This window comes from Brassica napus, chromosome C6, assembly GCF_020379485.1.
Source record: "Brassica napus cultivar Da-Ae chromosome C6, Da-Ae, whole genome shotgun sequence".
Classification (NCBI taxonomy): Eukaryota; Viridiplantae; Streptophyta; class Magnoliopsida; order Brassicales; family Brassicaceae; genus Brassica; species Brassica napus.
The window spans coordinates 22,993,404-23,019,692 of NC_063449.1; the positions used below are offsets into that span (position 1 = coordinate 22,993,404).

Sequence of the window (26,289 nt, forward strand, 5' to 3'; positions counted from 1 at the left end):
CATTTTGAGGACCGCAGCCCGCGCGGGCCTGACCCGCGCGGGCCTGACCCGCCGTGACTCGCTCAAAGACGAGTCTGCTGCGGTATAGGACGGGATGGGACGGGACGGGATGGATCAACCTGTTTGACATTCCTAAGCGTGTCATTGAAAAATTAAAAGAGACGCGTAAAAAGGTGTGTCGGAGTAGGACACGTCTTTTGCTAAAACAGTTTGATAATCTATCTATCTCTCTCAAACGCTTCTTTATTTTTATTTTTTTCTGAAACACTTGTTCTCAAGTGGGGGTTTATAATCTACAAAAAGGTGACTCGTTCAGAATTAAAAGAGACATGTGAAAGGATGCATCATTCAAAAATTAAAAAAAAGCATGTAAAGGGTGTGTTAGAGAAGGACACATCATTTGTTAAAACAATTTGGGTGATGATTGTTTTGTTGGTTTTTAGTGTTTGGTTTTTGGTTTTTAGTTTTTGGTTTTTGGATTTTAGTTTTTGGTTTTTAGTTTTTGGTTTTTGATTTTGCAGTAGATTTTAGTTTTTTGAAAAACTTGATTGGTAATTTTAGATTTTGGTTTTTAGTTTTTGGTTTTTGCTTTTAAAAATAATAAAATAATAAAATATTAATAATAATAATAAGTTTATTATGGAAAAATAAGAAAGAAGATACTATTATCAAAACACTCTCCAAACTTATTAAAAAATTATTGTAAAACAACAATATCAAACATAAAATAAAAACTATCTTGAATCCCACAAAGATGCAGAATTTTACTCTATTAACATTCAGATATTTTATGATAGTTTTATCAAAATTAAGTTTTGTTATAATTAGCATAGATGTAATTTACTCTATTAAATAAAAAAAATGTGACCATCAGTTTATTATTTGATCAAATATTTAAATAGCGTCATAACTTTAGTAAAACTATGCTGGGTTATAATTAAAATATATGAAATATGCCTTAGGTTTATATAGATGTGCTCAAGAATTATTATTAGTAATCAAGCATGAAAGTGCCTTAAGTATTAGCCTAGTGATTTATCTATTTGGCTCACGTGCGTTTACCAAAACAAATGCATCGTACGTGGTACATTTTGTAATAATAAATAAATGTAACAAAAATTCTAACCAAAAACTTGAAAAAACTGGTTTTTGGGTTTTGTTTACAAATTGACTGTTATTCTAAAAACTAGTTTCCCTAGATTTTAGGAAATCTATTTTTCAAAAAGCTTGATTGGATGAAAAATGGTTTTTGGAAAAACAAAAACCAAAAACTATTCCAAAAACTAGAAACAATCAACCTCCATGTTCTCTCTCACCTCTCTGAAGCGCTTTTCTATTTTCTTTTTTGTTTTGTTTCTGAAACACTCTTTTTCAAGTGGAGGATTTATAATCTAATAAAATGGAGTGTCTTTAAGAAAATAAAAAAGGAATGAAAAAGATACGGCGTTTGGAAGTTAAAAGATACATGTAAAATGATGCATCTGAACGCCGTATCTTTTTCATTCCTTTTTTACAAGAATGTGTGGAATCTAAAAGTGGCGCCTAAAGTCAAAATGTTTGCTTGGAAAACACTTAAGAGAGCCTTACCAGTAGGTGCGCGTTTGGTAGAGCGGCATATAGACGTTGACCCTCGCTGTAAGCGCTGTGGAGAATCTGAATCTATTATTCATCTGTTATTCCATTGTCCCTATGCCCAACAGGTATGGCATGATGCCCCCTTGGCTAGAGGCTTTGATCCTAGAGGAATAGTAGATTTGGAAGCTAGCTAAACAGCCCTTTGTGCAACCCCTTCTCTGCCACCTTCAGGGGTAGTAAGCAGCCATCTGGTCCCATGGATTCTCTGGATCATATGGAAAGAACGTAACAATTTCGTTTTCAAAGGCTGCTCGGCTTCCGCCGCGGATTGTCTAACTTTAGCTATCAAATCAGAAAAAGAATGGAATTTAGGACTCAACGTAAAGAAGGTGACTTATCCAAAGCCCCTCCGGTTGATGTTCAACAAAGCTCAGCTTCAACAGTTGTCCGAACAGACGCAGCTTGGCGAAAAGAAGATAAGAAAGCTGGTTTTGGCTGGACAGTGAGATCTGTTACATCACATGAGCTTCGCCAAAAGAAACAAGTGGAACATGTCTCCTCTGCTTTGATGGCTGAGGGACTCGCTATCAGAGAAGCTCTGCTATGCTGCAGACGCCAAGGTCTGAACTCCATCCACCTACAATCGGACTCTTCCCAGCTGATCAGCGCCATAAACCGCAAAGAACCTCTAACCAAAATTCATGGAATCCTCTCAGATATCCTTAATCTATGCTGCTCTCCTGCAATGTTGATTTCCTTCTCTTGGATCCCTAGGGACCAAAACTTTGTTGCTGATTCCTTATCAAAGGAAGCACTTTGTATGGTTGGGGCTTTTACTGCTCCCACCTAATTTTGGTTTGAATTTTAATGCAAGTGGTGTTCAAAAAAAAGAAAGAGTGCATCGATCAGAAATTAAAAGAGGCGTGTAAAAGGATGATTAATTTTATGGGGGTACATTAACATTTAGTACAAAGGACACATGCATGGCCAAGTGAAGAGAACTAAGCAAATTTAATGATTGTTCTTCTCAGGATACCGTTAATTAATTATTGTTTATATACTTTTTACAAACTGTGATAAATTAACCGTAAAATAAATTTTCATTTTCTATAAAACTAATGATGTTAGTGGAAAACAAAAACAAGTTTGGTATTATAATATATATGTAGACGATATATGGTCTTTCTGAGATTATGTAAATAACTTCAACAGAAAACATTTATAACCTCTGCATAATAATCAGCCAAGAAATATGGTTAATAAACGCCTCATACGATAATCAAGAACTTAGGTGTCACAAAACAGTTAAAAAACTATCTACAATCTATGCAATCAGTTAAATGCAATCTCTATCTACCATGGATAGCTAATCTGATTTAGTAATACATACTGTCAAACAAACATTCCCCTTTAAAGATTCATATTAACAGAACATGGAACTCTTTACTATTAACTTTTGTTAAATGAAATAATCATAGAAATTATTAACAGTTCTGCTATTCCTTTCAATTTTGTCAACGACTTCGTGAAGACATTGAGTTTCTGAAAAAGATGATATTTCTGATTGTAAATAAGAGAATTCGGCCAAAAAAAACCTTAACTTTGCACGAATTGCCAAAAGAAACATGAATTTTTGGGCTGACCAAAAAAACACCAAACTTTCATTGACTTTAGAATTAATTAACAATGTTTTCGCTGACTTGCCAATTTAGCACGCCGTCAACAAATTTAACAGAAATATTTGACATAGTTTATTGTTGGCGTTAAGTGAAACGACGTCGTTTTCAAATGAGATGAAACGACGTCGTTTTACATGATTTGAAATTAAAAATATGTAGACCCCTGGATTCGAACACAGGTTGTTTGGTCAAATGACAATGTCTTTTACCACTAGGCTAGTGGAACTATCAATGTACTTATATGAGAAATAAAATTTATTTTCAATTTTAATTTCAAAATTGATTTTATAAAAATCTTCTTTATTTTTTATTTTTTTGGAATTTTAAAGATCTTATTAAGTTTTTAGAGAATTTTTTATATTTAATATGTACCAAATAAAAGTAAACATGCTAGTAAGTACATTGAAAGTGTGAGTAGCCTAGTAGTAAAATACCTTGCCATTTGACCAACCAACCTGGGTTCGAATCCAGGGGTCTACATATTTTTCATTTCAAATCATATAAAACGACGTCGTTTCATCTCATTTGAAAACGACGTCGTTTCACTTAACGCCAACAATAAACTATGTCAAATATTTCTGTTAAATTTGTTGACGGCGTGCTAAATTGGCAAGTCAGCGAAAACATTGTTAATTAATTCTAAAGTCAATGAAAGTTTAGTGTTTTTTTGGTCAGCTCAAAAGTTCATGTTTCTTTTGGCAATTCGTACAAAGTTGAGGTTTTTTTTGGCCGAATTCTCTTGTAAATAACTCCATAAAAAGTTAAATTAAAAAGGAAGGATGGTGAGAGAAAGTATGAAGAAACCATGTACAATTTGTCAATCTATTATGGAAAGATTCAATGGTTATTCTTGTGAGAAGATACATCTTTTCTATTACGAAAGGTGTCTGTTGTTAAGCTTTTTAAAATATGCAACTTTTCGTAGTATGTAGACTTTTGCCTAAGTGAATCTACAATGTCATATTGTAGATTCTAAATGAAATTAGAGATTAGAGATTAGGAACAAATACAATCATTATTTTTTTATAACACTTATTGTAGAATTGTGCCATCAATCTTCTAAGTCTCTAAGTCAAAGAAAGGTTTTGCCGAAGCTAATAACGTACACGTGAGGAGCACGTGAGTTGGGGCAAAAAAAGAATCATTATCTTCTGTGTATCTCATCGTCATCTTCTTCCTTAACGGGGGGTCCGTAACAGAATCAGAAGAGAGCGAGAGAGCTCAAGATGAGATGAGAGAGTGAGAGCGATTGGGTTGGTGAGAGTGAGCTAGAGAGAGATGTGATTCTCGGTTTATCTAAGCTCAGAGCTTAATCTTCTTCCTCAATCTTGTAACTCGGATTAGGTGTAATCGAGAGAGGAAGAAGACGAGTGAACCTCCGGTGATGTACTCTGTAATCACATTGATTATAGTGGATTGGCTGAGAAACCGTTTCTCTCCCCGGTGATGTATAGCGGCTTCTCCACATGGGAGAAGTGCGGTGAACACCGGGTAAACAAAATCTCGTGTGTTCTTATTTCTTTCTTGCTTGATTCTTGATTGATTAGATTTGTTTAGGCTTGAGATGATTATTGAGTTAAGCCAAGATTACAGGATGAATCCTCAACAAGTGGTATCAGAGCCTCAGTTTAGGCGATTCAAGGATTCATCGGAAACGGATCAAGATCGGTTCTGAAGAAGAATCGAAGAAGGATCAGAGGAATTGAAGTTTCGATCGCATCGATGTTGCGAGAGTGAAGAATCAGTAGATGTTGCAAGATTTGCAATGTCAAGAGCAAAAGAAAGAAGATGAAGACATTGGCTCAGACGACGACGTCAGAGACGCATGAAAAAAGTTCACGGACGAAGATGCAATCGGAGCGGATGGTTTCTGGTTTGTTAAATCAAGTGCTTCAGTAAGTTAAGCTCTCTCATCTCTAGAGTTATAAGCTGGTGTGAGTTGCTCTGGATCAAAGAGACTTGCAAGATATGGTGTGGCGTTCACAAGAGTATGAAGAACCATAGACTGAAGTGTACAGAATCAGATATGTGATGTTGTTCTGCAGTTCTGGAATTGGTTTGATGCTGGCTGTTTGAGGTGGAGGATCTCAGGTTAAAATGTTAAGTCAAGATCAGACTTAAGGCTACAGAATCAAAGTCAGTTCATAGTTTCCTCAGGTTCAAGTCTTGTAGACAACATGTCTAATTTCGTCTCAGTCACAAAGCTTTGTTGTGATGGCTGGATACTCATCTACTGCAGTGTATAAAGAATGGAAGCTCTCTAAATCACAAGGGCTGTATGTTATCTTTGCAAAGAATGATCAAGACTCAGGTTTGGTGTCAAATTGTGTATGGGTCAGCTTGTTTGTGGAAGGAAGATGCAGCTGTGGTTTCAGGATGTTTTGAAGAATGGCGGCACTTATGAATTTCAGGTTTAAGGGACGCTTTAAAAGTGAGTTTGTATGTGTGTCAAAGGCTATTCGATAATGTTAAAGCTTTCAAGATTCAAGTTTGAAGTTAAGTTGCAGAGAAGAATGGTTCATGATGAGTTTCTACAGGTTTTGGAACAAGACAGATATGGTATTTTGAGGAGCTGGTTCAGGTTTCAGAAGTTTGAGTTGCAGGTTCCGTCACAGAGATTATGGGTCAGGTTCTGGTGAAACTAAGAAGCTCAGGTGGTAGTGATCAAGGTCAGAAAAAGGATCATAATGGAGCTTGTAGCAGCAAGGATTGCTTCTACATAAATGGATCAAGGCTGTTATGTTTGATGTTATTCTTCAGTGGTAGTAAAGTGATAAAACAGATGGGATTCTGTGGTATGTCACATGACATTTTTTCACATAAACAAACGTCACGGCTTATTAGAAGAATGCGTGGAGTCATCAAGAAAAAAGCAGAAGCGGGAACATGTTATATCTCCAGAAAGAAGAAGCCAATGAGCAAAGGCAAAGCAGATGAAAACAGTACAAGTATCTGCTGGAACAAAGTTTCTTTGTGGAATCAAAGTTGATAGCTTTGGAGAAGTATGAGTGGAAGAGGCAGCTCGTGGTATAGGTTTAACTGTCTCGCTCAAGGCGTTTCTGCAGAGGTTTAAAAGCGATGATTTCTTAAAGAGAAAGAATGCTGATAAAATATCAGTGATAAGGAGCCAAGGAGAAGAAACAAGTTTCTGGTTTTATGGCTCAAGGAAAGGAAAGCAAGGAGTTTGTTTTGCCGGTTGCAGTTCTTTTGAACATGGAGTCTACAAGTTCAAGTCTGTGTAGGATGTCTCAGGTCATTGGCATTTTTGTTCTGTATTTTTTTTAAGACACATGAGAAGTTTCAGGAGATGGAGAAATCTGAGAGAAACTTCAAAGAATGATTGTGAGGAAATGTTAGTGTGTATGCGACAACAGGACTAAAGCACAGCAGGCAGCAGTCACTCAAGGATGTAGGTTTCAGAGGCTATGAGAAGAAGTTGTATGCCAAGATATAAAGGCAAGAAGCATGGCGTTACTGATAGTAAAATCAATGGAGTAAAATCAGTTTGAGAGAATCTGGTTTCGGGTTTATCTGCTACAGGTTCTGATGGGTTAAAGTAAGAAGGGTCTCACAGGGTTTGAAGTGTTCTGTGAAGATGTTTTGTTGGCACAGACTATAACAGGTTGGAGCACGGTCAGTTTGGTGGTAGTGAAATCAGATTGGGGAGCTTGGAAGAAGCTGCGACACTTGGTGGTTATGATATTAGCGACTATGGTTGAATGGCTGCAAATTAATATAATTTTGATAAGGTCTGAAACAAAATTCAGAAGCAAGAAGCCATGTTTACAGTCAGCTACACAAAGGGGTTAAGTGAATCAAAGAAGAAAGTGCATGATGGTTATAAGTCTGAGAAGTGAATCTTCGTGTGAAGAGGAACACGTTGGGGTTTTGAAAGGTTATTGTTTCAGATGGAGTCTTGCCTCTACAAGTGTTGTAGTGCACATCGCTAGATATTTTTTGACTTCAGGTGGAGCAATGTTATCTTTCCAGTCATATATCTCAGGTCTACTTCAGTGTGAAAAGATTTCAGAGGTCCTGTGGATGAGCTTTCAAGAGAAACAGAGATTCAGTTTGGTTTTGTGCAGCAAGAAGAGTAAAAGAGAGCCAGTCAGTGTCAGCAGGTTCGAAGCTCAACAGGGTATAAGCAAATAGAGTAAAGGGGTTCAGCTTGTGGTCACAGATGTGAAGAGGATGTCGGCAGTGTTAGTATGGGTTCTCCACAGGAAGCATGGAGTAAAACGACGTCAAGGCAGAGTCACTACAGGTATGATAAATCAATATATAAAATACTTGTAAGGTGTGCTTTTGCAGGTATTCACATGGACCAGGAAGAACAGTTCAAGGTGGAGCTGTTTGAGTCAATAACCAAGCTGAACAAATTTAGAGAGTTCTCTAAGAGTAGCTACAAGGAGATAAATAGCAAGTGTTGCTGGTACTGTCACAAGAGAGTACAAGAAGGATTGAGCTACGGGGAAAACAGAGTTCTCGGTAAAGTCTGGAACATGCAGGGGATTTGTATACCAGGCTGTGGTGGAGTTATGCAGGTCAGAGAATTGCAGGTTTCTACTACAGAAAGTGTCTCAGGGATTGTCACAGGTTTTGTGAGTTTGAGGCAGGGATAAAGAAGTCAGCAGGTGGTCAGATTGTTGTCTGAAGTTCTGTTGAGGCAGATTTGTTTGAGCAGGGTTTGAGCAGAGATCTCTACATCGAAAGTCTTCTTAACCAGGTTGAGTTAGGCGGCGTGTTCTGCTGGTCAAAGCAGCGGTGCAGAGTGATGTTCAGATTGAAAGTTCATACAAATTGGTGTAGAGGAAAAATTCAGGATAAGCAGTGAGTTTTCTATTAGCTATTGAGGTTGTCTACAAGGTTTCTTGAGTCAAAGTGCTTCTGGTGTGAGGCAGTGATGATTCAGTTTCTACAAGAGTTTCAAGAAAGCATCGTTTTAGGTTTTGGCAGATTATTTGAAGACCTTAGCTGCAGTAACAAGTGAAGTATCATAAGCTGATCTATACTAGTCAAAAGAGAAGCTTATGGAGTGTATGTTAAGTTGCTGGTGAGTGGTTTTCTCAAGTTTCCAGGTTATGGAAAGTGCCAAAGGAAGATCAATGAAGAAGTTTGGCATGACAAAAGGTTGTGAAGTGCTGAGAAAGGCACTTAAGAAGACGTGTGTGTGTTAGTGGCGCATGAATGGTATTGTGATTCACATCACAACAGAATTACGTGTGTGGTTCATTGATGCTGATAAAAGTGATTGAAGACTGGGAGTTGTCAAGGCTAGAGCTGGGTTTACAAGGTTCTAAGGAGCAGCGGCAAGAGAGTCTTCAGGTATATCGAGATAGATACTGGATAAGATGCTGGAAGGAAACAAGTTTCAGGAAGCGTTGAAGCTGAGTGGTGAAGCTCGAAGTGAGATAAAGCTGGATGAAGTTTTATTCATAGGAGTATGAAGCTGAGAAGGTGATTTCTCAGGATATTGCAAGAAGATGCAGAGGTTGCAGGAAGGTGCAAGGAGTTGCAGAAGTTGAGCAGGTTTGCTTAATCACCGGAGAAAAGCTCAAGAGAAGATAAGACATCAAGAAGATCGATGCCAAGGTGGAGATTGTAGAATTGTGCCATCAATCTTCTAAGTCTCTAAGTCAAAGAAAGGTTTTGCCGAAGCTAATAACGTACACGTGAGGAGCACGTGAGTTGGGGCAAAAAAAGAATCATTATCTTCTGTGTATCTCATCGTCATCTTCTTCCTTAACGGGGAGTCCGTAACAGAATCAGAAGAGAGCGAGAGAGCTCAAGATGAGATGAGAGAGTGAGAGCGATTGGGTTGGTGAGAGTGAGATAGAGAGAGATGTGATTCTCGGTTTATCTAAGCTCAGAGCTTAATCTTCTTCCTCAATCTTGTAACTCGGATTAGGTGTAATCGAGAGAGGAAGAAGACGAGTGAACCTCCGGTGATGTACTCTGTAATCACATTGATTATAGTGGATTGGCTGAGAAACCGTTTCTCTCCCCGGTGATGTATAGCGGCTTCTCCACATGGGAGAAGTGCGGTGAACACCGGGTAAACAAAATCTCGTGTGTTCTTATTTCTTTCTTGCTTGATTCTTGATTGATTAGATTCGTTTAGGCTTGAGATGATTATTGAGTTAAGCCAAGATTACAGGATGAATCCTCAACACTTATACCACCATTGATTATTCTATTAAAATGATGACATACTCCAATGAACAATTATTTTTTTTTAAATGGTGAAGGAAAAGATAAAGGGACCTTATATAAATTTCTTAAAAGTTTCTAATATCAAAGAGTCCAATGTTTAAGCTTTTAAAAACTATACAACTTTCTAATATGAAATGGTACAATCAAAAGCATGTTCATTAAATTCTTTACTAAAAATAAATTATTGAATATTAATAGAATATATATATATATATATATATATCTTTATTTTCTACTTTTTAATTTTGGTTTCATTTAAGTAGTGAATATAAAAGTTTAAAATAAAAAAATTTAATAACTGAAGAATGAGAATGTAGGAGATGTATGTAACAAAATTAACCACAAATTGGTTGTTTAATGTAGAGATCTTTATATATAAAAGACAGTTTAATCTCTTCTTAGGCCATCCACGTTCGCCTCCTCTCTCGCCGACACGTGTCACTGACGACGAAGTGTTGCGTTTCATTAAACCAAACGCGTTATATTCTGGGCCTCGCTCAATCTTTCTTTGTTGGGCCTTTTACACTCACATCCCAAACGATGTCACGACGTCTCCAGCCCTAAGACACATTGCTCTCGCGTAACTATTTTCTGCGCCGTCGACGCGTGACGTCTTCGATTCCTTCTTCTTCGATGAAACGGCCGGAGTTATGTCGTCGTCTTTATTCCAATTGCATTCAATCCCTCGCTCATTCAACCCTTCTCTCAGACTCTTCGATGCGCCCTTTGATCCCGAGCGGACCTGTATAAATAGGTAAGATCTATAGATCTCCAGCGCATCATCTCTTTCTTTCTCTTGAGACTTTCTGATTCCTTTTGCTATGTCTATTTCGAGAGTCTTCTTCTCTGACCTAAAGTCCGGCAAATGCTCTTCCGTCGTCGAGGCCCGGCTCTTACGGTTCTGGGAGGCGAGGAACGTCAAACGCGGTGGCGAGCTGATGTGGGTCGACATGCTACTTATGGACGTGAATGTAAGTCTGATTCTTCCTGATCTCCTTAGATCTGTTTATGTCATTTTCTGATTTCTAAATCTTCTCTGTTTCAGTCGACTTTGATCCAAGCTACTATCAATGCGAATCGGCTTCCAAGGTTCCGAGATAGGCTCGCCGCCGGGACGATGTACTCTGTCTCTGGCTTTGACGTGGCTTGCTGTGCTCAGAACTTCAAGCTTGCGGATTCTTCTTTGATGATCCGGTTTAACGATTCCACCGAGTTTGACGTGTTATCTGATCCGGTCTCGCCAATACCGGCAGAGGGATTCCGGTTCCGTAACCAGACCGAGTTGGTTGGTTTAGCCAATACAAACACTCAGCTTCCAGGTACAGATGTGATCGTATCGTACATATGTATATTTATCTGTATGGGTTTTGTGCTTTATGTATTAAGCCACTGAGCTCTCTGATCTCAATATTGAACCTGTAGATATTATTGGTGAAATCGTGGCGGTGAAGAGCACCGTGTCTGACCCTCCTGAGGACAAGAACCGTGTCATGGTCACCGTCAAATTAGAAAAGTAATTTATTTGTTTCTTTAACAACTTTCATATTTGCTTAATCATTTTAGCTGCACTAACTTTTGTTATATATGTGCAGTGATGTGTCTGTCACTCTTAGTCTGTTTGATGCTCAAGCCGTTTTATTCCACCAGAAGCTTGGAGGCATGCGTGATGATCCTAAAGTGATTGTTGCCACAAGCATCAACCCGAAGATGGTTGGAGGTACTTCGTTGCTTATTTTGTATGTGGTATAAATTAATATGTGTAATTCCTTTTTCAGAATTTTTTACTATTTTGTGTAGGTCGTTTATTCCTCAACGCGACGTCAGGAACACATATTTATTATGATAAGGAGACACATGCAGGAGAGTCTTTATTTTACCGGTAAGCTTGGTCTGTTTTGAGTATGTAATCAGACGTTGAGAGTTTGTGATGTTAACTTCGGGAACTTTTGTTCAGATTGGTGGCTAGAGACACTGGTCTTCCGTCTGCCGCACCTCTCTTGAAGTCTTATGCGAAGGTTGAGCCTGTGACAATTGCAGAGCTTAACCATTTTATCACTACAGATCCGCCTCAGGTAATGAGTTATGTATATGCAATTAGCTCATTCGTGTGTTTATATATAAAGATTGTTTTTTGACTGCACGCAATGTTGATGTTTAAGCAGCAGGAAATAGATTTCTTATGCACTGCGAGAGTTTCTCGAGTTGAAGCGGACAAAGGGTGGTGCTATGTTGCGTGTTCTAAGTGCAGCAAGAAATTGCAACGCACTGCCACTTCTTACGAATGTGCACGCTGTAATAACCCTCATGTTGTCGGATCTTTACGGTATGTATCGATTTGTTATAATATGATAGTTGGTCGCCTTCTTGATCACTTGCGTCACACTGATTCCACTTCGGTTTATTTGTTCTCTTTTAGTTATCGCGTTGAGATGGTTGTAACTGATGATACTGCGGAAGGGACATTTGTTTGCTTTGATGGTGTTATGACTAAGTTGCATAATCTCAGGGCAAGTGAGGCGGTCCAGTTACTGGTAATATATAATTTGATTACTTATGTGGTTATTATATAATGTTGTTGACACTCTCGATGCTTCCATTTAATGACAAGGCTGAAGAAGGAGTGAACCCTGAGGATTCCGTGATGCCTCCGTTCGTTGCAGGAATGGAAGGCAAGACCTACACTTTCCAAGTCCGTGTCACGCCCTACAACTTCACCGTCAACCACCAGACGTTCACCGTGTCGCGTATCATCAATGAGGTTGAACGTGCACCAGCTCCAGAATTTGTCGATGATGTAAGTGCAATACTTATTTTGATATTTCGCCATTAGCATATGCAGCGTATAACAATTTGAATGTAACAGGAAGGTGATGACAATGATGATGATGATGCGCCAGACGGGCCTAACAACCGTGAGGAGTCTGGTTCCGGCAAGGGCAATTGTGAGTCATCAAAGAGGGCTGGAAAGGAGCCAGTCGGTAATGTGCGTAAGAGGGCGCGTATTGCTTAAGATGGATCTTCGATAATCATCTCTCAATATTCTGCAGCTTAATAATGTTTCTGCATTCTACTTTATTCTCATCTCTACTCTATCTATGTTATGGATTTTCTACATTCACGTTGTTTTTTTTTTTTTTTTTTCAAACTCTCTACTTTATGGTTGTTATGGATGCTTTTTATATTGAGTTGACGTAAGTTTAAAAAAGGAACAAGTTGATGCTTTATTTGATTCAGATGAGTTAATAAATATTAGTGATTATTTTATTAAAAGATTTAGAGTTTTATTTAATTATGTACGTAAGTGGACGTCCATAATTTTATTATGGACTTCAAAAACTTTTGGTACGTTAGTATGAGTGTACGTATACAGTCCACGGTCTAATATAATTATGTATATGAGTATGAAAATATTTAGTGTTCTTCAAATTGTGTGCATAAACTGACGTCCATAATCATATTATGTATTACAAACCTTTGGTTACGTGCATGAGTGTACGTCTGTTGTCCACAAGCTAATATAATTATTATTCTCCATGTATTTACGAAAGTTTTTCTTTTTTCTTTTTTTTTTAAAACTTAGTGTTGTCGCATATTGACCTCCTGCATTAATTACTATGTCTGTGGTGAGAAGATTGGTTAGTCGCATGATTTTAAATTTGGATTTTTACTTTTTTGTGGTCATGAATCGACTATTCGCATTGAACAAGTGTTCGTAAATAATATATTAGAATTGGGCCTTACCATAAAATAAAATAAAAAATTTCAGTCCTGGAACTTCGGAAACTTTATATGGTTTACGAATTCTTGAACCTATAGCTGCATACTATGTCATATTCTCAAATATATATAGAGATCAGGCCATCGGCTAAGATAGTGGAATTTGTAAACTTTATTCTATATAATAAAATAATAGTTTATAATAATATAACCAGTTTTTGTCAGATGTAGTTATCGTTAAGATTTCTGAAAAATAATCATGTTCATGACTCAGTTTGCATTCATTATACTTAATAAGATGAGAGAAAATTAAGATATATTAGAACTTTATAAGTATAAATAAATTTAAGGATAATCGTTAATTATAGATTGTGTTATCTATATTCGTTTCGTCAAGACAAATCCTGGAATGAGCTTTCAATTTGTCTCGGCGGTGTGGGCCCTAAAGTCGCACGGCACAAAAAGCCTCTACAGTATCAGACTGCTGCGTTTTGCTGATCAGTGTATCTGATTATTAGTCGTCTGTATCGATTATTAGGCGTCTTTTAGGGTCCATACAATCAGCCGTTAATCCACATTGAATCCATTGTGATTGTTGATTGTGATCATGACCTTTCCCCTTCTTTCTGACGATCGGATCGTGATTATCCGAAACTATCGCATTAAAACATCGTCATAAATCTCTCAGCTCATATTCATTAGATGCGTTTTGAGCTTAAACAGTATAAATATGTATGTTTACATCTTCATTTCTCTTCGCTCACTTCCAAACGTTTAACAACTTGCTTAATCTTTTTGCTATGGCTAACTCAAAGGTTTACTTATCAGATCTGAAATGCGGCCCATGTTTCTCCACTGTTGAGTGTAGGTTATTGCGTTTCTGGGAGGTCAAGAATATGAAGCAAGGTGGTGAACTCCGGCGGCTTAGCATGCTCATAGTGGATTTGAATGTAAGCCTATTATTTCTCTATATATGATCGATTGGTTTCATTTTTGCGGTAGATATGTTTATATTTTGATTAGTGTGTTTTTATTCTGATTGTTTTTGTTAAAAAAAAAAAATCTGTATATCTTTATGGTATGTCTGTTAGTAGATGAACACTGTTATATTCGTTTGAACCTGATTATTAGCTTCTAGGTCAACGAGTTTATATTTGTTCTTCTTTGTTTTAAATTTTCAAATCTGACATGTATTAAAATTATTTTTCAGGGTACTATTATGGTTGCATCCATCAGTGCTAAACGTCTTATAATATTCCGGTCTAGGCTCATCGCCGGAGCAGTATACTCTGTCTCTGGGTTCTTTGTGGCGGAGTGTGCTCCAACCCTCCGTCTTACTGATTCCCCCTTGATGATTATGTTCAATGATTTGACTTCTTTCGACATGTTATCTGTCACGGGTTTAGAACTACCGGTGGAAGGGTTCAGATTCAGAAATGAAGCTGAATTGCTCGGATTAGCTAACGCAAGCACTGAACTCCCAGGTAACCGTGTTAGTTTTGGTCCTACGTTATATTCTAAAATATTACTAATTTAACTATTTCTCAGACATTGTAGCGGAGCTGTCTGCTGTGAAGAGTACTGTGAATGATCCTCCAAAAGGAAAGAATCATGTTATGGCCACCATCAAGATGGATAAGTATTCTCCTTTCTCATATGTTTAAAAAATGTCTATTCCCATGTAATTCAATATGAATAAATCGCTCATCTCGCTTATGCTAATTGTAGGGGTGGTTCTGTGATACTGAGTCTGTTCGACTGTCAGGCCATCGCCTTCCACAGACGTCTTGATTCCATGCGTGTCGATCCAAAGGTGGTTGTTGCCACAAACGTCAAGCCAAGAAAGATTGGAGGTACTGGAGACTATTAGATCATTAACAAACATTAAAATATATGCCTATATAAATAATAGTGAGTTTTTTAATATATTTATAAACTGCATGTATGCAGGCCATTTGTTTCTCTATGCCACATCAGGAACTCACATTTATTTTGACAAAGAAACCAGTACTGGTCAGGCGTGTCTATCTCGGTATGTCTAACGGTTGTTAGATGTAATTTTGTCTTCATATACTTATCATGAATGTGAACTGTGTATATGTGTATGTGTATAGCTTGGTCAACAGATGCACTGGTCACACGCCGGTAGCACCACTCATTAGAAAGGTTGCAAAAGTCGAGCCCGTAACAATGGCTGAACTCAATAGTTTTGTCGCCGCTGCCGTCTCCGATGTAAACTTACATCCCTGATGATTTTCATATTTATAATTGGTGTAGTTTTGAGTATGAATCTGGTATATGATGAATAGGATATTGAGTATATGTGCACCGGTACGGTTCTCCGGCTCGATTCAGAGAAAGGATGGTGTTACATTGCTTGCGTCAAATGTGGCAGGAAGCTTAAGCGCACCGAATCTGTTTTCGTGTGTATGCATTGCGAGAATTACCATGCTGTTGGTGTTCCACGGTATATATCATTTAACTACATACAATCGTTCTATCTTTATGAGACGATACTATTATACCCATCTATGCTTATTTTACAGCTATCGGGTGGAGCTTGCAATCGCTGATGACACTGATGAGGGTATTTTTGTTTGTTATGATGGCACAATGGCAAAGTTGCATGGTCTCGAGGCATATGAAGCTGGTCTAATTACGGTAAGTTTAGATATTTTCATGTTATACTTAATAGTATGGAAATTACTAAAATACTTATTATAATTCTTAATAGGCTAAGGACGGTGTGAACCCTGAGGACTCCCAGATGCCTCCGTTCGTTACAGACATGCAAGGGAAGACTTACAGATTCCATGTCAAGTTAGCCACGTATGATTTTACAGCAGGCCGTCAAAGCTTTACTGTCACACGTATTATCAATATGAACGAACGTCTGCCGCTTCCAGAGTTCGTCGACCATGTAAGTCTTACATATTTAATAGATGTTGCATTATTTTGTCTATATTTTAATTGTCTAGATAATCTTTATGTATCAGGGAGGAGATGAGGGCATTGGCGGGAGCATGTGTGTTAATCATCAGATTCATGCAGATGTGGACTATGATATGGTCAGTGGTGAAGCATCGTTGATTTCTGCAACCGAGCTGAGCGACCCAGCTTCGCCAGCCGTCAAGAAGGCGCGAAAGACTTAGTTGATGAATATATATATAATAAGCGTATTATGTTTTGAATAGTGGTTAGGCATGATCTATCCCGTTTACGTATTCGATAAACTATTTTGTTTTTTTTTTTTTTTTGCATTGTTAGAAACTCTACGTTTAAGTCAGACAACCTATCTATTTCCCATTATAATGGATTGCTTTAACTTATAATCGTGTTATAGATATAACATGTTATATATTTTTATAATCAAAACATAATAATCAATGATATTTTTAAAAATAATATAATATTGCGGTTACTAATCTATGATATAACATTATATTTTAAATATTGGACTCTTAAAAATAACTGCATTTCGTTACAGTGTTACTCATTCACCAAAACACTTAATGCTTCAAACGTAAAACTCTCCTGCATCATAATATCTGTATGTTAATAAAAAAAAAAACGACATTGCTCCCTGTGAAACTCCATTTGCCTGACAGCATAAATACATCAAGATAGAACATATACTAACACACCTCTCTCCCAGTCGTCATGGAACCACAACAAGATTATGCTCTTTTTTTTGAATCCAAACTGTATCCAGGATCTTTGGAAGCAAGGAGGGATCTCACCATCAATATAAATCGTTGGAATACAAATCAGACCGACATATCCATCCCCCTTGAATTCTCTACTACTCCTTTTAGGTATCTTTCTGATACAACTGTTGATGTCATGCAACATATGCTTACTTACCATGACATGGGCATATACTCTGCCTCAAGAATTACGGAACAGACATCCACGTACGTATACAATACTGTTTCTTCCCTCGCTAATTATGATGAGACCAGTGTGCATATCGTACTACATTTAACGGATTTCAACCCCCATTCAATCCACCGACTGGACGTTGACGTAGCTACGGACAATCTCCAGACTAATAAGAGAGCACCCTATGCAACGGAAGAAGGTGAATTGTGCAATATATGCATGAACAAGGTTGAAACCGGCGAGATTATAAATGCATTGCATTGTAACCATGTCTATCACCACCAGTGCATTATTGACTGGATCCGAATGAATATAAGGTGCCCTACATGCCGGGACACAATATTTTAGGCGAAGTGTCAAAGCTATCGTAATACGATGTCGCCTCTGATTATGCAATTTCCTTTTTGTTTCGTAATTCCCATGTTTTCTATTAATAATTTCCCTTGCAATTCCAATAATAAAAAATAAAACAGACTTCAATTTTGTTAATTATGTTATCGAATAGTGTTTTTACAACATAAAATTCACTTATCTGCTTAAAATAACCCATCGTATTATATCGTCTTACAGATTAACAAAATTATAATTATTATTACACATTTTTAATTTTATTTATCCACGTTTTTATTATGAATGAAATAATTTAGGCTCATTGAGAATTGCACAATCTTAAATACCGATTGTATTCCAAACCAAGACCGTTATGATATACTTTGGCTGTTTCTGATGCTAAATATATATACCGAAATAAAATAATATTCGACTTTAACTGTTCGTATTTCCATATGTATGATTTAGCCTCAAAGATACTGATAAGGCATATTGCATCAGAACCTTTTATTGCAGTAGCCTTAACGTTGTGAGACGTTCTCTGAGAGATGACTAAAAAAAAACCTCGACTAGACCCATGTTCTGTATCCAGAGAGTTAGGTAGCAACACAGCAATGAGCCGGGGCACTGACGGGAACACACCAACCGTTCTAGGACACCCGCCCATCTCAACTTCTGGTTAATATGCTTAATCTTACATCTTTTTTGAGTAATCAATTGCCAATAATATTTTTTCCTGGTTAATATACAAGAATATCACGAACTATAACCGTGATGACCATACCTTTTACAACAGATGGTAACTCAGTGATCGAATCTCGCTTACGTCGGCAAGAACGAATGCTCATCCGATCGAGTAAAGCAACCCCTTCGTCATTAAGAGGTTAGTCGTCCTCCTTTTGTAGTCATAATTAGATTATTGTCCTTCGTCTCCTATGCCGGAACTCTGAATTGTGATGTTTCTTAGCTAGCAAGCAATCTACGAAAAAACGCAAAATGGAAAAACCAATTACTCTTACAGGTACGGAGTAAATGTATGTATACGTATATATAGACATATATATATATTTATATAAATATATATATATATATATATATATATATATATATATATATATCTAACTGATTTCGTTGTTTAAAACAGTGCCTCCTGCAGCATCATCTGTTCCGTGCAGCACTCATTCATATGATACTCGCATACCGGTCCTCTCCCATCGTAACACGTCCGAATCAGACACCCTGACAACTATAAATCAAGACCGCCTTATGGCTACAGGTATCATCACATTGTTTTACCCGATCTAATAATAAATTTAAGATATCAGCCAATCAACAAAATAACAACTGCAGGTTCTGCTCGAAGTGCCAGACAGCTACGAATGGCGATTCGTAAGGAGAAAAAAAGGGCACAGTCAGCTGGATCTTCATCAGCATCTGGTAAAAAAAAAAAAGAATCAGTGTCTTATTCTGTTTTTCATATTATTTAAAAATATATTTCTGTTTACTGATAAGCTGAATTGGACATTACACAGCAGCAACTACTTCCGGCAGTTCAAAAAGACCACGTATGTCACTCGCACGTTACGACCGTTCCCAGATCCGGTTATACTTTCGTACTTAACCAATTATGCGTTTGTTATATCTAGGTAAAAATGATCGCAAGACATATGACAAATGGAAATTGGTCTCATGCCCATCCTGTAAAGCGTTGCTATGGGATGCGGAAGCACCTCGAGCTCAGGCAAACCAAGATAGCAAGCATTTCAGTATTTGCTGTCAGAGAGGTCGTGTGAGACTTCCACCAGTTCGGGAACCACCGTCTCCATTGCTAGAGCTTTTAGATACGCCAAGTTTCAAGCCCCACATCAGAGTTGCTAACAGTTTACTTTCTTTCACATCTATGGGTGCCAAAATTGATAAGAGCGTCACTGGGACACCTGGGCCATTTACTTTCAGAGTTCATGGTCAGATCATCCATAGGATTGGTTCTATGCTTCCCGAAGATGGTAACGATCCAGTGTATCTGCAGCTATATATCTTTGACACTGAGAACGAGCTTCAAAACAGAAAGAGGGCGATCACGGAAGATCCTTCTTCACTGGCACTTGACGATAGTATCATCGTCCGCTTGATTGAGATGCTAGACATCCACAATCATCTAGCGAGGACTTTCAGACACGCACGCGACCGGTACAAAGCCACTGGATCAATCGAATTCAGTATCACATTGGTCAGACAGCCAAACCGAGGTCGTCAATATGATCTTCCTACTGCGAATGAAATCGGTGGACTAATCGTTGGGGACTTATCTGCAACGTCAGTAGGAAAAGATATAGTGGTTGAGCTGAAGTCATCAGCACTTCAGAGGATAAGTGATCTTCACCCACTGCTGATGAGTCTTCAATATCCATTGTTATTTCCTTATGGGGATACCGGTTACCACGAGAGATTACCATACTGTGGACCAGAGGCATCCACTGTGAGAAGAGAACACATGACAATGCGTGAGTTCTATGCTTACCAAATCCAGACTAGGCCTTCAGAAGGAATGACAATAATTAAGGGTGGAAAACTGTTCCATCAGTATATTGTTGACGCGTACGTAGCTACCGAGACGGAAAGGCTGCGGTTTATTAGTCTAAATCAGAAGAAACTGAGAGCAGATCTATATAATAACGTATGCGACGCAGTTGAAATAGGCGATGCAGATGCAACGCAGCTTGGAAAAAAAGTCATCCTGCCTTCGTCCTTCACTGCTAGCCCTCGGTATATGTCTGAAAAATATCAAGACGCCATGGCTATCTGTCGTTGGTATGGGAATCCTCATCTGTTTATCACTGTCACCGCAAATCCAAATTGGGTAGAGCTCACCGATCATCTTGATGCATATGGGGGTGATTCCGCTAATAATCGACCTGATCTGGAGTGTCGGATTTTCAAACTTAAGCTTGATGAGATGATGGCAGATTTTAAAAAGGGAGTATACTTCCCGAAACCCGACGCAGGTAAAAAATACTACTATATACTAAACTATTATTATATGTTTTCGCTTATCAGTGTTAAATTTTATGATAAATTTTATGTTTTAAAATATTACTACGATATTTTATGATAAATTTTATGTTTTCATATAAGAATTTATTTTGAAAATTTACATACTTTTTAGTTTTAATTATATAATTGAAATATATGTATAAATTCAAATGAGATGAACCATCATACTATAGAATATGATATTTAGTGATTATTTACATCAATTAAGAAAAGTTGTTTAGACAATAAACTGAATAAATTCTTAGTTCATTAGAATATATAAACGCTAAAAAGTAGTAGACTCAAATTTATGTATACGATCTAAATAAATTAATTGTACAAAAACATCATAATCTGCATCATATGTTTTACGAAGTTAAAATTAATTTGAACACACATAATATATAATCTTGATTATAGTGATTAGTTAAATCAATTATGTAGAGTTGTTTAAAAAATAAACCAAGTATATTTTAATGTAAAAGAGTACACAAGCGTTAATATAAGTAGACTGATGTTTTATATATACGATATGAATTAAAATAAAGTCACACGTAAAATAAGTCTTAGTTTATGTGATAAATATAAAGGATATATTAATTGTTACATTATAAATACAAATGCATACTTTTATAATACCATCTTTACAACATTTATTATATTTAAGCTTAAAATATAATCAATTTAAAATTATTATGATCATTAAAATGATATTAGACATATCTTTAAAACTATTATTATTATTATTACTTTTGGTGTCCAGTCATAACTAAACTACGTTTCAATTTCTAATTATACTTTCTGATATGTTGTCTTTGACTTATAAGTAACTCATGCCGAAAATATATTTTTAAAATTTTTTCCTTAAAGTTATATGAAATATTTAAAAACAGTTTAATATCTAATTCCATAGAAGTTTCATTAATTTATTTTTTTATTTGACCTTAATATAGTTATTTCTCATATCATTGTAGCTGTCTACACAATCGAATTTCAAAAGCGAGGTTTGCCGCATGCCCATATCTTATTGTGGTTGAAAGGGATCAAAAAAGACGTTACAGCCGCGATGATTGACGAATACATCTCAGCAGAGTTTCCCGATAAGGAAGTTGATAGAGAAGGATTTGAACTGGTTGAGCGTCATATGATCCATGGTCCGTGTGGCAGGATGCGCCCCAAGTCACCGTGCATGGACAAGGGAGAGTGCACAAAAAACTTCCCTAAACCTTTATCTGAGCATACAAAAATTGATAAATCTGGGTTTGTCGTTTATAGAAGGAGGTCTGATGATACGTCTTTTGTCGTTAAGAACGACATACAAGTGGACAATCGATTTGTTGTGCCTCATAACCTTGGCCTGCTGAAGAAATATCAAGCACATATAAACGTTGAGTGGTGCTGCAGAACTAGCGCAATAAAATATCTGTTCAAGTATATCACTAAAGGCGTTGATCGAGCAACTGCTCTTCTAGAGATGAATGATCCAAGTGCCAATGTCGAAGGGGGTAAAAAGAAGAAAACCGATACGCTTAATGAGATCGACCGGTTCTTGGAGTGTCGTTATATCTCAGCTTGCGAAGGTTCATGGAGGCTGTTTGCATTTCCCATTCACTATAATCAGCCTAATATTGTGAAACTCCCAGTACATCTACCAGGGCAGCATGTGATGGTCTTTGATGAGGACGATGATTTAGCAGAAGTGGTCTTACGTGAAAATACAGATAAGACGATGCTGACGGCATTTTTTGAGGCGTGCAACATCTATGAAGAAGCGAGAGAGTTGACATATGTTGAGTTTCCTTCACGGTTCGTTTACCATTCGTCCAGTAGAGAATGGACGCCTAGGCAGCAAGGAGAAGCGATTGGCAGGGTCGTGTATATCAGTCCAGCATCTGGTGATTCATACTTCTTGAGGATTCTGTTAAATGTTGTGAGGGGTCCTAGAGGTTATGATAATTTATATACTGTTGGTGATCTGGTTTTTGAAAAGTTTAAGCAAGCGTGTTATGCACGAGGGTTACTTGATGATGATAGGGAGTGGCATGAAGCAATAGAAGAACCATCCGTATGGGCTACTGGTAGGCAGCTAAGAAAGTTATTTGTGCTTATCTTGGTATACTGTCAGGTTATACACCCACTTAAGTTATGGGATCATACCTGGAGGTTATTAGCTGAGGACATACTTTACTTGAAAAGAAAAGAATTTCGGTTCCCATCTCTTGACTTACAAGATGAGCAGTTGAAGCAGTATACTCTACTTGAAGTGGAGAAGCACTTGAAAGAACATAATCAGTCATTATCAGACTACGATGATATGCCTCAGCCAGATAAATCAATTTTATCAGAGATAGACAACCCAGATTTGCGGCAAGAACTGATCTATGATGTTAGGAAAGAGGCTGAGACTCATAATCAGTTGTTTAGCGCATTGAATCAGGATCAGCGGAATGTATATGATGCTGTTTTGAAGTCTGTCAAAGAACATTCTGGACAATTGATCTTTGTATACGGTGCAGGAGGGACTGGTAAGACGTACCTATACAGAACAATTATCGCTCTGCTTAGGTCGACTAGCAAAATAGTAATACCAGTTGCCACTGCTGGTATTGCTGCACTTCTTCTTCCAGGTGGGAGGACCGCTCACTCAAGGTTTAAGTTGCCACTGAACTTAGATGATCGTTCAATGTGTGAGATTCACAAAGGGTCCAGTCTAGCTGCGTTGATATCTAAGGCGGACCTAATAATATGGGATGAGGCTCCGATGGCACACAGACACGCGTTTGAAACACTAGACCGTTCTCTTAGAGATTTGTTGTCTCATGATAACCCGTTGGCTGCGACCAAGCCATTCGGTGGCAAAACGGTTCTTCTCGGCGGTGATTTTAGACAGATCTTGCCTGTAATCCCACATGGAAAAAGACCAGACACGGTACTCGCATCCATTAGCAAATCTTATCTATGGAAAATGGCACGAGTGTTTACACTGTCTATAAACATGCGTCTGAGACAAGAAGATAAAGATTTTGCGAAATGGATATTGGAAGTAGGAGATGGGGAAGCTGACACGTTGGGTTCTTATAGATCAAAGCATGAGGAAGGTAATCAAATTTATGTGGACAAAGGCTTCTTGATACCTAGCTCAAACGCTCCCCATGAGGCATTGGCAGATGCTGCATATCCTAACTTCCTCCAGAACTATCGAAGCAAGGAGTATCTTAAAGAGAGAGCTGTTCTGACCCCTACAAATAATACTGTACATGAGGTAAACACTTATCTCCTCTCCAAGGTCCCATCTCAGGCTAGAGAGTATTTGAGTTCTGATTCCATAGAATTAGAGGCCACACCGGAAGATGACTGGACCAGCCATTACCCTCAAGAGTATCTAAATTCTCTAGAGTTTCCTGGCCTGCCCAACCACAGATTGTGTTTGAAAGTTGGAGCTCCAGTGATGATGCTACGCAATCTTAACCAGGATAAAGGTTTGTGTAATGGTACAAGAATGATGGTCAAGCGACTAGGTAACAGGGTTGTTGCAGCCGAAATAATGACTGGGACGGATGTTGGAGAAGAGGTTTTGATTCCTAGGATACAGCTGAGTCCCACCGACACGATTCATCCTTTCGTCTTTCGTCGACGCCAGTTCCCAATCAGGCTATGTTACGCCATGACAATAAACAAGAGTCAAGGCCAGAGCTTAAGACAAGTTGCTTTATACCTTCCTCGCCCTGTTTTTACTCACGGACAGTTGTACGTTGCTATGTCCAGAGTGACAACTCCAGCTGGTCTGAAGATATTAGACGAGACTTCCGACAAAGACGGTGAAGATGGAGTTACCAATATCGTATACAAGGAAATTTTCAGGGATGTTCGAGTGACTCAGGTTAGAACTAACAAATTTTACTTAAAAAAACAATATCGCATTGATTTCGTTTTCAGAAACTAACTACACCATTGTTTTGCATTGCTCGCTCCGACTACCTCACGAATACACAGTGAATCAAAAGCGTATATTACAGGGCGGCTGGGACGCAAATATTATCATCGAACTGGACACGTGCTTCTATCTTTTTCACTTCCTAAAAAGACTTACTGCAACTCTTTCGTTTCAATAACATCGGTTTTCGGACATCAAATGCATTTGAGCTTTGATTCAGATATTTTTTCGGAAAACTGCTTTCTTAATTTCCAGTCAGGCGACATCTATGTTTTGTTTTTGTTTACCTTTTGGTGCACGAGTTGTCGATGACCTATCCATGAAAAAATATATTAAAACATGCACCAAAGTCGAAAGATTAGGTTCATCCATCTTAATTCATTTAAGATTTACGTATCAGTTTACATAAATACATTTCATATACAGAAAAAACAAATTAAAAAAGGAATTGGCAATTCGTAAAAAAGGAAGTGTTAGTTATACGTAAAAAACGAATATTAACAATTCGGGTCAAACTTCAAATGTATTTAATACAAATCCAACTAAACAATTTGTGTTCATAAGTTAATAATTAGCTTATAAGCTTCTAAATTATAATCAAGCAACTTAGCGATAATATATTATAGAAAAGTTAAGTATTCAATGTAACTTAGATTCACCAATTGCGATTACAAACTATCACTTCTTTAGGAATAATACAAAAATGATAAAATCTAATACTTATAACTGTAATATAGTCATTTATCGAGAGTTACATGACTTAACGAAGATAAAAACAAACAAATGTGTTATCTTTTACTATATACAACACCGTAAATTAAATCTTCATAGTCGCATCAATTCAATTGGAATTTAGCCGTTTTGGAATACTCGGATGTATGAACAAAAAAATAAAAATTAATTAATCGTTTTCACATCCGCACAATCTTAGAATTCAGAATTCACGTAACTGATTCAAAAAAAAACATCTAAATGCATTTAAATTTTTTTTTACACTGTATTAAACGAATATACGCCAAAAAAAAACATCATTTAACCGTTCAACAATACAACGTAATCTTAATAAAAGGTATTAAATTTAGGTCACGTAATGTCTCATTATAACTGAAATGTAAATTAAAACAAACATTCTTCTATGTAACCTCAATTACACACAAATGTTCATACAAAAAAAAAACTTATTTTACACATTATATTAACATCTAATACACGGGATCATACGAATACAACCTGATCTCTCATTATATTAGAGAATAAAAATCCCAAATACTGGTATCAGTCATGTCAGAAAACGATTATGATTCCGACGAGAGTATCGGTAGCTGTGAAGGAAACCCCCCGTTCACAGACCCCGCAAACTATTTCAAGAACCTTGGCCTCGAATATTTTTTGGAAGCGCCACTTGATATGCTATATAGGCACAGTCAATTAAAGAATGAATGTTTGGATTACGACAATCCCAGAGCTCACTATATTGAAGGCTTGCTTCAATATTTCCAGTGTCACAAATCTATCAAAGGACTCACCCATCTTCGTCAATCTGCAGATGGAGGCTATGACAACGGTATATATATTTATGGTATATTAATGTTGTGCAGAGGCGATTTTGCTGAGGGTAAAGAGTACATCGATAAACTATCTTGGAAAACTAATCAGGATAGATCCCCACAGTGCTTGACCACGATTAAAACTTCACTTAGATCGATCAAAGTTATTTTGAAGATAAGGTATTTAGCAAATACAGCCAGGATGGAGCCCGAAGCAGAATGTCACCAGCATGATATGGACAGCGCATGCGAAGATTGTTATTATTTTAAGAAGATGAACGAATTTATTGACTACATACGCACAAAGAAACCGTAAACAAACCCGCCAAATTTATTGAAACATTATTTAAATTAAACTTTTGCATCAAGCTTAATAACA

The 26,289-nt window shown here is 37.4% G+C and overlaps 3 protein-coding genes across 5 annotated transcripts; all 3 read left to right on the top strand.

Moving 5' to 3' along the window:
• Positions 1 to 1,936: 1,936 nt before the first annotated feature.
• Positions 1,937 to 2,425, top strand: LOC106448153. Its single transcript, XM_013890076.1, has one exon. It carries the CDS (start codon positions 1,937 to 1,939, stop codon positions 2,423 to 2,425), a length of 489 nt encoding a protein of 162 aa, XP_013745530.1.
• Positions 2,426 to 9,848: 7,423 nt separating this feature from the next.
• Positions 9,849 to 12,652, top strand: LOC111210438. 3 transcript variants are annotated; one of them, XM_048760998.1, is made up of 10 exons: positions 9,849 to 10,438; positions 10,513 to 10,786; positions 10,890 to 10,980; positions 11,060 to 11,184; positions 11,265 to 11,346; positions 11,422 to 11,539; positions 11,633 to 11,790; positions 11,884 to 11,998; positions 12,076 to 12,261; positions 12,331 to 12,652. In XM_048760998.1, exons 1-10 carry the CDS (start codon positions 10,289 to 10,291, stop codon positions 12,475 to 12,477), a joined length of 1,446 nt encoding a protein of 481 aa, XP_048616955.1. In that variant the 5' UTR covers positions 9,849 to 10,288; the 3' UTR covers positions 12,478 to 12,652. The 3 variants fall into 3 exon arrangements, with proteins under 3 accessions (XP_048616955.1, XP_048616953.1, XP_048616954.1); XM_048760996.1 differs by having other exon boundaries at positions 9,850 to 10,438; positions 11,627 to 11,790; XM_048760997.1 differs by having other exon boundaries at positions 9,851 to 10,438; positions 11,630 to 11,790.
• A 6,123-nt stretch (positions 12,653 to 18,775) lies between these two features.
• LOC125588411 lies at positions 18,776 to 24,425 on the top strand. Its single transcript, XM_048759742.1, has 4 exons — positions 18,776 to 18,833; positions 19,043 to 20,401; positions 21,404 to 24,309; positions 24,366 to 24,425. Exons 1-4 carry the CDS (start codon positions 18,776 to 18,778, stop codon positions 24,423 to 24,425), a joined length of 4,383 nt encoding a protein of 1,460 aa, XP_048615699.1.
• Positions 24,426 to 26,289: the final 1,864 nt, after the last annotated feature.

Coding starts and splice junctions, on each gene's coding strand:
- LOC106448153 (XM_013890076.1), top strand. CDS start 1,937: ATGGAATTTAGGACTCAACGTAAAGAAGGTGACTTATCCAAAGCCCCT.
- LOC111210438 (XM_048760996.1), top strand. CDS start 10,289: ATGTCTATTTCGAGAGTCTTCTTCTCTGACCTAAAGTCCGGCAAATGC. Junction 10,439..10,512: donor TGCTACTTATGGACGTGAAT/GTAAGTCTGATT, acceptor TCTCTGTTTCAG/TCGACTTTGATCCAAGCTAC. Junction 11,791..11,883: donor CATGTTGTCGGATCTTTACG/GTATGTATCGAT, acceptor GTTCTCTTTTAG/TTATCGCGTTGAGATGGTTG.
- LOC125588411 (XM_048759742.1), top strand. CDS start 18,776: ATGGCGATTCGTAAGGAGAAAAAAAGGGCACAGTCAGCTGGATCTTCA. Junction 18,834..19,042: donor TGGATCTTCATCAGCATCTG/GTAAAAAAAAAA, acceptor TGTTATATCTAG/GTAAAAATGATCGCAAGACA. Junction 24,310..24,365: donor GGGATGTTCGAGTGACTCAG/GTTAGAACTAAC, acceptor TTTCGTTTTCAG/AAACTAACTACACCATTGTT.